At 40.8% G+C, this 12,139-nt stretch overlaps 1 protein-coding gene across 3 annotated transcripts in view; it reads left to right on the forward strand.

The window, feature by feature from the left end:
- Positions 1 to 12,139, forward strand: part of RET (ret proto-oncogene) — a 128,827-nt gene that overhangs the window by 89,590 nt on the left and 27,098 nt on the right. For all 3 annotated transcript variants that reach the window (XM_073353250.2, XM_073353251.2, XM_073353249.2), the window contains exons 8-12: positions 1,856 to 1,981; positions 3,029 to 3,139; positions 7,212 to 7,325; positions 8,648 to 8,904; positions 11,348 to 11,495. In XM_073353250.2, coding sequence (XP_073209351.1) covers positions 1,856 to 1,981; positions 3,029 to 3,139; positions 7,212 to 7,325; positions 8,648 to 8,904; positions 11,348 to 11,495 — 756 coding nt within the window. The remainder of the gene's footprint in view (positions 1 to 1,855; positions 1,982 to 3,028; positions 3,140 to 7,211; positions 7,326 to 8,647; positions 8,905 to 11,347; positions 11,496 to 12,139) is intronic.

Genomic DNA, 12,139 nt, shown 5'->3' on the forward strand with positions numbered 1-12,139 from the left:
GGAACTGGGGTACACTCGTTGATACTGGCAAGACAAGGTTTAGACTGGCAGAGTACAAGGAGTTTACTGCTGTAGCAGGGAGCCGTCACACAGTGTAAGCTCCAGAAAAGCGCTCTCTCACTGAGGTTAACACAGTGGCTTATGGTTCTGAGCTCCCTGAGGAGACCGTCACAACTTGTTTTAGCTGGGCTTGTCTCTTTCAGTGTTAATTTTTAGGCAAGTGCCTTGTTAGAGCAGTTCATACACTGGTGAAATTAACAATAGAAATGAGCCTGAGCCACCGAGTTCAGATCAGATCCCGAAGTTTGGGTGTTTGGATTAGGTGTTTTGGTTCAGACTCCTTTCAAATTCACATTTCTAGAGGATATGTGAAGATAGATATTGTGTTAGATATAAAAGGAGTTTCATCAAATGCAATTCCTTATATTATAAACCATGATTAGTTTTGTAAGAATCTACTTTTTGTGTGTGTTTGTTTCATATACATGTATCCCTCTTCAGTTTTGTCATTGCAAAGCACTTCCTTGTCAGACACACCTTTCTCCTTGTTTGTTCCTCCTCTTAATACTCATGCAGAACATGAGGTATAAAAATTTAGGCTTGTGCATAGAGTTGAACACATGCTCTGGAAAAGGGCAGTAAATTAGCCATTTAGCAGCCTCGTAATATTCAGTGTAGTGCATATGTAGCAATAAACACTGCAGTCCTTCACTCTCCTGGACTGAAGATTAAAACAACAAAATGTTAGAAAATGTGCACGGGAGGCACTGAAGTTATGTTAGATGCTTCTCATTTTGTTGTTCATACTATAATCATTGTCAGGCTGCTTAAAAACAGGCAAGGGAACATTACAGAAATGGGACTAGACAGCATGGTAGCACGTGTGGTCTACATTAGGGGTCAGTTCTCTTCCATTTGTTTCTTTTTCTGTACTTTCCACTTATTTAATTTTATATGTCCTTATGGTAGCCTCCAAATATGTAACCCATGACTCTGCTGCACAAAGATGTCAGTGTGAATTCCAATGGGCTTGTTTACCACCAACAACCATTTGTATTGTATCTATTTTTTGCTGGTTTAGTCATTTTACCCAGCCTTTGACTAGTACTTAATATGGTACCACACTTGGTTCATTGTAGCAAAAGTGTCAGGGTTCAAACTTCACAGAAAAGGGAAGATCTGTGTAAGTAAACCGTATAACACCTCCCTGGATCACAAGAACAGATTGGGACTATACTTCAATCTACCAAACCATTAAGTACTCTCTAAGAGAATTGTCCATGCAGAACAGTTAACTTCCAGCAGTTGATTGCCCCTATTCCTTTGAATTATGTAAATAACGTGACCTCAGATGTTAAGTTTGGGGCAGATTGGGGAAATGGACACAGGGGATCAGTCGTGCTATTCCTCCCGCCAGAGTTTTGTGCTAGTTGCAATCAGAACCTCTCCGTGCCGCCTGCTGTTTGCTGGCCCAGTGTCACACCAGCCCAAACAACCAGGGTCATGCCTTCATCAGCTGTCTTTTTCTGAATCCATTGTTTGTATTATAATTGGTACGTTAGTGCATCGTGCTGCCTTTCTGTAATTCCAAGCATTATGCCCAGCAATCAGAGAGGGCAATGCTTCTGCCACCACCCCTTTGATACTAAATAGGAAGAAGATACACAGCCCTGGTCCCTTCAGTCTTTATTCTAAATGTATTGAGGGATAGGTCCTCAAAGTTAACTGTGTTCTCTCATTTTTAATCTAGAAAAAGGAATTTCTCCTTTTTAGAGCCCAGCTGCCTTGAATGTGTATTCGCCTCTATCAATCCAGCTAGTGACACCTCACGTTGTCTTGCTTCCGTTCCATGCAGTTATTAAGAAAGAAGAGGACTGTCCTGAATCTTGCGCTGTTAATAAGCACCGTGCTGAATGTGAAGAGTGTGGTGGTGTAGGAGTGCTAACAGGAAAATGCGAGTGGAGACAGGGAAGTGGAAAAGGTACACACTTCTGCTGCCTAATTGGCCAGATTGTCAGCTGATGTTAAATTGGCACAGCTCCATTGACTATGGTGTAACTGTGCTCATCAGTTCCAGCTGAAGAGATACCCCAGGGTATTAAACCATCCAGAACTTATGGTATAAATAATACACAAATAAAACCTGAAGGAGGGAGGAGAGCAGAGTTACGGGGAAGACGTCATTAATCCAATCCCTGGGGCCCACCTATCACAGCACCTGCAGGTATCAAATTAGCAATCACTGGGAAGGAAGAGAAGAATATGGCCTGTTGGATGCAACATAACCCCTTGCAATCATGACCTGAGTTTGGAACAGCTCAAATTCTACAAAATCCCACCAGCAGATACTGGCTGGTACAACAGAGGTCTCAGTTTGAAACCATTATCCAAAACTTGAGAATGTGTGCTCTGTAACACTTACGACACATTGCTTATGTGACAAATTATGGTGTTCTTAAATATTCCATAGCAAACTTGATGTTTTACTCTTGCCCTTCTATTAATATCACAATTTCCCTCCAACTATTTGTAAACCTTTTGTTCAATCACAGGCTTGTGAAAACACATTTAAAGAGGGATCATCAGTTTTAAAAAGCAAACTTTGTACTCAGGATGTTTCACCTACCTTTGTTGCAAATAACACCGAAGATCACCATAACTGAAACGGACAGCGCACAAAGGGCCGTCAAATGCACCAAGTAGATAAACTGAAAACCCAGTGAAAAACAGGTTTCAGAGTAGCAGCCATGTTAGTCTATATTCACAAAAAGAAAAGGAGTACTTGTGGCACCTTAGCTCACGAAAGCTTGTGCTCAGTGAAAAACACACTTTTTGATCGCTTTCAGTTATCATCATCTTGCATGTTAGTTGTAAAAACAGCAGGTAAAGAATTTGTAGACAGTGTGATTTTTTTTTTAAACTGACAGCGTCCCCTGTGTCTGTGTGTCAACATGAACCAAGAGAGTGCAATGAACTTCTCTTCAAATCATTGTGGTATTTGGACTGTTGTGTGCTTGTGTGTTCATAGGAATCACCACAAATTATTCTACCTGCACCCCAAGCATCAGGACTTGTCCAGATGGCACCTGTGACGTTATAGAGAGCAAAGATCCATCAGTGTGCCCCCAAGATTGCACAAGTATGGAGTGTTTTAACATTAATATAAAATATAATATATAAAATAATAATTGGTATGTTAAAGCTGTGTATATTAGTCCAAGTTCTGCTTTCTTGTTTCCAGATCCTTTGCATATATTAAACACAAATATCTATTTACAGTCTTATAGCTAATGTTTGAGTTGTGCAAAGTTCAGAGTTATGAGCCCAGTCTTCCGCCCTTTAGAGTCAATAGCCAAACTCTGATTGAATTCACTCAGAGCAAGATTGTGTTTGTCTACACTGTGCTTTTGCCTGCATCAGCTGGGGGGGCAACTTCTAATATGGACCCTGCTGGCATTCACTAGGGAGCTTTAGTGCATGCCAGCACGGTCCACATGGGCCAGTTAGTGCACAACATGGTGGTGCATATTAGAATTTACACCCCAGTTGATGCAGGCTAAGTCACAGTGTAGAAAAGACCTTGGTAAATCTAATTCAGCTTGTGAACAAAACATAAACTTTAAAGTGGCAGAAATGCTTAAAGTGCTCATAGATATTTTACTATCATCTGAAAAAATCTTCACTGGTTATAAGAGGAATCAGCTGTCACTTTACAAGCAGCAAATGATGTGCTAGAAGCTGCCTCCCTAAAATCTGTAATGTTCAACATATGTAGTGGCAGATGGTTTGCTTGACAGAAGACTGAAAGAAATGGAATCTTATTAGACAATAGAAACAGGCAAGTAACACAAGCTTTCTAGATGTTATGTAGGCTATCTTGTTAATGCATAAATTGAGAATGTTGTTCTGACTTAGCAGTTCAGGACACAGGGTTGGTGGTCATAGCCAATATGTTCACAGATGGAGAAATTAGTGCATTTCAGGAGTTCAAATGTGCTGACAAGTACCATTATCTCCGCTTTTATCGGCAGAAGGCATTTCTTTGGCAAAAGCAAACAATGTATTATAAAATCCTGGATGTTGTAATGCCAAGTATGTTGTGTATATATAAGATCGCTGCTAAAATATTTATTTTTATCATTCATCTATCATTTTGATGGGTAGGCACTTGGTGCTTAAATCCCAAAAATTATACAGGTTTCAGAGTAACAGCCGTGTTAGTCTGTATTCGCAAAAAGAAAAGGAGTACTTGTGGCACCTTAGAGACTAACCAATTTATTTGAGCATAAGCTTTTATACATATGTGCACACCCATATGCACATATTACATATGCCACTTGCAATGGGACCCTACAAACAAGCTAATACAATTGGTTCTACTGTTGTCACCATCAAGCACAGGAAACCTATTTACGTACTAAACAAAGTCATAGAATCATAGAAGATTAGGGTTGGAAGAGACCTCAGGAGGCCATTAGTCCAGCCCCCTGCTCAAAGCAGGACCAACCCCAACTAAATCATCCCAGCCAGGACTTTGTCAAGCCAGGCCTTAAAAACCTCTAAGGATGGAGATTCCACAACCTCCCTGGGTAACCCATTCCAGTGCTTCACCACCCTCCAGTTATCCAACCTCGATCTCCCCCACTGCAACTTGAGACCATTGCTTCTTGTTCTGTCATCAGCCACCACTGAGAACAGCCGAGCTCCGTCCTCTTTGGAACCCCCTTTCAGGTAGTTGAAGGCTGCTATCAAATCCTCCATCACTCCTCTCTTCTGCAGACTAAATAAGACCAGTTCTCTCAGCCTCTCCTCGTAAGTCATGTGCCCCAGCCCCCTAATCATTTTCATTACCCACCGCTGGACTCTCTCCAATTTGTCCACATCCTTTCTGTAGATGCCTCAGTATAATATGTAATTACTTTAAATATAATAGTAGAGAGAATTCTAAATGGTAGTGGGTTTTTGGTCAGGGCTGGCTGTGCCATGTGAACCCTGCTAAGAAGTTTTGAACGATGTTCACCGGACCAACCATTGCAGGTTCATCTGTGAGATTAGGTTCTACAGAACCTGAACTTCAAAGAAAATATGGGTGCTGGGTTCAATTTTGTTTGTTTTCTTTAGTGTTCAGTGGTAGTGTGACCATCCAGCATTCTCTGCTCCTAGCTAAACTGCAGTGTTTGTTTTCTGATCTTCTGGAGCCACCAGATGGTCACTCCCACATCTTTCAGCTTTGGGGAGGGTTTCTTGGTAAGGGCCCCAGTTTACAGGATCTGAAGGCAGGGCAGAAAGTCCCTGCCCTCCATCAGGCAGTGAAAACAGTTGCTGATTGAATGAAAGGATAGGCATAGAGACACAATGTAATCTGTAGCACCGCTGGTAATCTGTAGAACTGCCGGAGTTTCCCTAGTAACTGTACTCTAACTCGAGTAAGCTCCATTGGACCCAATGGGGAAGCCCCATTTATATCCAGAGTGGAAGTGTTTTTTCTCTTGCTGTCCTATGCAAGGAAACACTTCCCCCGCTCTCACAAAGAACTTTTGGAGTAGAAGCAGTTGTACTTATCTGACGTTATCGTCATCCACTGCCATGAGCTTGCAAGCTGGGAAGCAATCAGTGCTCACCTCTCCAAGACAGAGGAATAATTAGGAGAATTAATTTAGGTCCCATAGGGGACCAAATGACAGGTCTGGAAACACCTATGTTTTCTGGAACAGGTCCTAGCTCTGACGGGGTTGACCCAGCATAGTCTCCTTAAATCACACACAGTTTAGTACGTGTGGATCCCTGAGGAAAGATCTGTAAGACTGAGGTCCTATATACTTTGCAAGGATGCTGAATTCCCATTGCACTTTCCCCGCACAAATTAGAGGGTTGCTCTCATGCCATTGGCCAAAATGTCCTGTTCCCCAATTTTGGAGCACATTGCTTTGCCCACCCGTCCTCCGTCACAGAGACAGCTGCATTCCCTTTTGGAAAATACATGTAGGATTCAGTAGAAAATCATAACCTTTCTAGAGGATTTTTTTTATCCTCCTGCAAAATTTAATAAGTTATATCCCTGGTATAGAATTCTATAGGATGGTTTAAAAATATAACTATAGAAATGATCTCTTTCTCCATTTTAATACCTGTAATCTCTATAGAACCTGATTACATTTTTATAGAACGCAGTTGATTTCATCCTATTAAATCTTAGGGATGTAAAGCACTATGTAGATAAAAAAGATTATTACTACTAATAGTTTCTGTATGGAAGTATGTTTTACAGATTTTCATATGATGGTTTCAAAAGAGCCTGATTCTGCAGGAACTTTGCCATTTGGAAATCAGGCTAGCTCTGTACATAGGGTGGTTACATACAGTGTGTCCTTATGCTAAATAATAGATTATCCTAGACAATAAAACATTCATTTACAGAGTTTTTAGTGCTTTCATATTGTGCCTCTCACCAGAATATTGCAAAACACTTTGCAAAAGTAGGTATCATCATCATCTCCATTTGAAGATGGGAAAACTGAGGTGCACAGTGCTTAACTGATTGGTCCAAGATCAGAGCAAGTGGCTGTCAGAACCAGGAATAAAACCCGTCTCTTGACCACCAGTTCCTGGCCTGCTGTCACAACTAGACTGCTGTCTCCTACATATATAAGGCACACAACAGTCACAGAGCAGCAGTGGGAGAGAAAAATTAAACTAAATAAGAGAAGATTTTGAGGGAAGATTTTGGAGAGCTGACAAGGCAGAGAGAGGTCAGATGAGTTGGGAGTGGGAATCAATATTAAATAATAGATATACATGTTCCATATTTAAAGGCCATTTTAAATAAAGGCGGTATCCACCCATTGTACACATACAAAGTAAAGACATAATCCAAAATCAACTCTGTGTATTCTATACCCACCTTGTCTATCATTTGTAAATCTATGAACCAGGATCTTCTATAACAGCAGTAATTGCTAATCAGGCCAGTGAGCCCAGAACTAGTATTCAAGTAGTCTTTGAGTTCCCTAATCTCTTTACATTAACCCCCAGAGACCTTTTGTCCATTTTTTTTCACCTATCTTCATTTTTACTGCTTAATCTGAGCTGCACTGTCAAATTTCAAATACTTAGTAGGGTAAGCCTACAAAAACCCTTTAGTGGAATGAGCTGTTGAGGTTTGCCTTTTAACTACAGTGTGAGAATCTGAGCTTGCGTTTGTATTTGATTAGATGGAAACATCATTGGTGGTCATGAGAGAGGCGCTCATGGAATTAAATCAGGACATGGGATTTGTTACTGCTTCCCAAGACAAAACTGTTACTGTGAGAAAGATGATATTAAAGGTAAGTCTAAAGATTATTTAGCTGGTTTTACAGTTATCTTGCTCTTGTGACACTAACCTTTCCTACTATATACAATACTCCTGTCTTTGATATATAGAACCGTCTAAACTCATTTACATGGTGATGGGTAATGTTCACGTTCATGGCCTGCCAGTGTACAAAGCATTAAGAAGGGAGTTCCTGGATTTGGACATTAAGGATTCCCCATGGATTTTGTCCCTGTGTTTTTGGCATAGTGTCCCCTCCCATCCAGTGTTGCACAATACACTGGTTGGCTGCCCCACAATCCCCAGAGGTGGCTGCATATCAGTGGAAGGGTGGCATGGACTTGTGGTCTGAAATCTTCAAAGGTGGTTAGGGGATTGCTTTTCACTGGACTTGAGTTAAAAATCTCAACTACAGAACTCAGAGATGGAAAAGACAGTTGTGGAAGGTGCTGGAATCACCTTATCCATTCTCCTGGGGGTAGATTGCTACCTAGCTACACCTCTTGTCCTGTTTTCCAAGGAAGGCAGAATGGGAGTACTTGCAAAAGGGGAGTAGTGATTTGTTTTCTAATGAGCCTTCTCCATGAAGGACTTGTAGCACTGGACAATATATTGTTAAGTGAAAAGCAAAAAACAAAATGAAAGCAATAATACAACTAAGGACCCCCCCCCACCTCAACCCTTCTGAAGTTAGAGAGGGGTTCCCATGCAGGAAAAAGGGGAAAGGGAGACTTGAGAATACTCATAACATAGTTATACATGGTCCCGCCTCAGTGCAATAAGATAGACTAGATGGCCTTTCAAAGTCCAATCCAGCCCTACATTTCTATGATTCTATAATAATATACACTTCTAGGGGAAATGTTAGTTGGTAGGGAAGTGGATCTGAAAAGGATATCAAGGGATTGTGTTCCTAGGGTCTGCAGTGGTGTTGGCAAGTGACTATATGATAGGATAAGTCTCAAGGAAGAGGTCTCAGATTAAGTCAGTACCTGCACTACTAAGGGCTGTAAGACTCTAACTAAATCTAGTTACAGTTTAACAGACATTTAGGCTTGCAATTGCCCACAGAACTTGGGGGAAATGTAGGATTTTGCAGCTGCACTGGGTATATTTGCAAATGCATCACTTTTACCTTTCTTTGAGAATTAGATCCAGGGTTTTAGTGTCGCTTATGAAATTACGGTTATACGGTAAATTTAATTCAAAACCTCGAAGTAGATGCTGTTGTGAACGGTAACTAGCTACCAAAGGGGGGGCATGGAAAGAGATGACATGGGAAAAAATTGAAAACGAAACCAGCAGAACTGTAATCAATTCCCCCTCTGCCCATAGAGCCGCTGTGTGATGACGTGTGCAAGACCGTGATTGCAGGGGCAGTTCTGCTCTCCTTCATTATCTCAGTGCTGCTCTCTTCTTATTTCATCCACCGTTACCACAAGAATTCTCCGAAACCACCGATTGCCTCAGCAGAGATGACCTTTCGGCGCCCAGCCCAGTCCTACCCCATCAGTTACTCTTCTACAAATGTCCGTCGGCCATCTCTGGACTCTATGGAGAACCAGGTGCCTGTCGACACCTTTAAAATACCTGTAAGCTTTTATATTTTATGCTTTTAAATTGCGTACTGATTCGTCTTGGCTTTTTTGCTTTGCCACGATTTGGGCTTTCTAAGGAAAGTTGTGTGTCGTGTACTGAATATGTTGTGGTAGTGCCCCAAACCCCCATTTTGATTTGAGGATGCATTATGCTGGACAAACATTTAAGGTGAAATTCTGGCCCTATTCACTTCAGCAGGCCTAGAATTTCACTATTAGTAAGAGAGAGGCCTTCCTCCAAAGAGATTGCAGTCTAAGATTCAAATGAAATGAAACAAAAATCACCCACATGGAGGGAATAAGACAAAGATATCTAATGAATGCATGGTAATTAAACAGATCATAACTTCCTGCACAAGCCCACTGCATTCTCTCTTACTGTTAGTGTCTAAAGAAGTGTAACGCTCTAGGCACAATCTAATCCCTTATTTCTTTTGCCATTGACTTCAGTACAGGGTTAAGCTAACTGAGGTTAAACTGATTTGTCAATGTTTGAAATCTATTTGCTGACCAATATCTCTGTCGTGAGGATAAATAATAGTAGCATCTATCTCTCAAAACACTCTTTGCTGGTAGATTTCAAATCACTTTTTCAAAGGAGGCAAGTAGCGTTATCCTCATTTTACAGGTGGGGAAACTGAGGTACAGAGAGGCAAAGTGACATGCACAGGGTCACACAGGAGGTCATTGGCAGAGTGGGGTATAGAACTCAAGTCTCTTGAATCTTAGTCCATTGCTATCCACTAGGAAACACTGTCTCCCTTGAATGTAAGGTGACACTGTCTAGTGATTTAAGCACAGACCTGGGAGTGAGAAGACCTGAGCTCTATTGCTTACTGAACTACTGACTTGAAGTCTTTTCTTGGGCAAGTCACATCATCACTCTATGTCAGTTTCCCCATCTGAGAGACAATGGTAACTTTCTGAAGGATTTAAAATTCTCGATGAAAATTGTCATGTACTGCAAATGGAAAGTATTTAATTATTTATCAATTACTGAGCAGTAGCCTGATATCAGCTTTGCATGGGCTATTACTGTACCATTCATTTGTATAACACTTCTTGTAGTGCAATAGTTTGATTGTGAGCTAACTGTCCTGGGGTGTGGAACTAAATAATGGTCGACTAAAACAAACAATTGAATTCAAATTCAACTAGTTCCCTGGAAAGTTTGCGGCTAATTACTTTTGTTCCCTAGTACTGTCATTATTGGCTACTCCCATTTGCAGCTAGCTGTACTGTTTGCACTTTCATTGTAAACATTATGTCGTTGTTTTAGTAATATCTTCCAGCATTCAGTTGGACTGCACGTGCTGCACTGTGGAGCTTGATCACAGGACTTTATTTTAGTGCATTGACTAAATTTTAATTTATATGGTAGGATTCTAGTTAAGGGGGGGAATGTCAATATCCTGGCAGTATTTTATTTCATGGGCTAATTGTAGATGGCCAGAAATTGTGTAAAATGCAAACTATCAATGGGTTAAAAAAATTCATCCAACTAACATTACATTAACCGAGGTTAACAGCTCCATAACATCTGGTATCAGCTAATCTCCAATACAGGATTTTCCTTGGACATTGACCTACAGCACCACACTAAAACCCGATTATCTTAATTTCACTTATAAAGCTTAGTTTAGGGTGGGTTTATCTGCATACTTTGGAAGGCTTCTCCCCCCTGCCCTCCCACCAGTCCTTTGATGCAGTTTCTGTTGTTTGATTATACTGTATGTAGGATGCCTGCCAGTTTGTGCATTTTTTATTTATTTTCTACCTGGGCCAAATAGGATGGTGTCTGGAAAAGTCCTGTGCAGTGAAACACTGTTCTCTTGTTTGACCCATATGGCAGCGTCTGATATATTTGGATGTTAGATATGGATGCCTTCATAGTAGCTTGTACTCTATTTGCTTTTATTTCTTGGTTGGTTTATACATTTTATCACTCTTCTGTAACTGTAAGGCTCAATAGCATTTCATAACAGATGGATTGTTGTCTGTGATGAATTCTTAAAGGAAAACCTCCTCCCACAAGTTAAACAGAAATGCAAGATCAAATATGCATACTTTATTTTGAAGGTGAGCATTTATTCAGTTAGTGTTTCATTTATACAGAAAATCTCAGGTAGGCCTGTAAACATCATCGATATTGATAGTGCCTTTTTATCTAGAGGAAACTAGTAGCTAATTGAAAAATGCTTGCAAAGAGCTTTTAGAGGGTGTTGTAGAAGAGCAAAGTCATGGTCTTTTGTCTGATAACAGAACAAAAACAAAAATTAATCAGATAACTGAGCCTAACGTCTTCCCTGAAATATAGTAGTGTATTAAACCTTTGTGATTTGAGCTACCAGTCAGCAGCTGGCCCCTTCTGTCTCATAAGATAACCCCTTCCATCTCATTTTTTATCTGATAGGATTCCTTTTTTTCCCTCATATAGGAGGACCCCAAATGGGAATTCCCCCGGAAGAACCTGGTTCTAGGCAAGACACTAGGAGAAGGAGAATTTGGAAAGGTCGTCAAGGCAACAGCGTTCAGACTCAAGGGGAAAGCAGGCTACACCACGGTGGCAGTGAAAATGCTAAAAGGTACATTTCCCCGAAATGATTTGAAAGCTATCTGGGAACCTTTGAATCTATTTCACAAGAGTCTAGTGTGCACACAGGAGGCCATGTGGGGGCAGACCCTGCCAGCATCCTGGCAGCATTTCCTCTAGCATTCTATTTGTGTACTGACATATTCCCGTTGAAAGGGAGAGTGCCACATTGATGCAAACAAAGTAATTTCCAAAGGCCCTAGCTTGTGCTGTGCAAGGGCAATGTGATATACTGTGGCAAATGTATCTCATTTAAGTTGTCAATGATTGAGGTATCACAGGGGCTTTTTAAAACTCTGCACAGATTTTTGTATTAATCTATCTCAATTTTTCTTCAAATATCTTTAAGTAGACCATTTGTGCTAGATACATAGAGTCTAGAGACAGAACACACCTATTAAGCTATCCATCTACTTCCCTGCCCGTGTCAGACTGATCTGATGTATTTACTCGACAGAGGTGTGGTCTAGTGGTTTTGGGCAAGGGGCAGGAAATCCAGGAAGCCTTCAGCTCTAATTGTAGGCTGGCCATGACCAATTCACTTCATCTCTCTACTTAAATTTTCCAATCTGTGTAATAGTGGGTAATAATACTTACCCAGCTAATATGGCTATAGGAAAAAGCAAATAGGCAGTT

This window comes from Lepidochelys kempii, chromosome 7 (assembly GCF_965140285.1).
Source record: "Lepidochelys kempii isolate rLepKem1 chromosome 7, rLepKem1.hap1, whole genome shotgun sequence".
Lineage (NCBI taxonomy): Eukaryota > Metazoa > Chordata > Testudines > Cheloniidae > Lepidochelys > Lepidochelys kempii.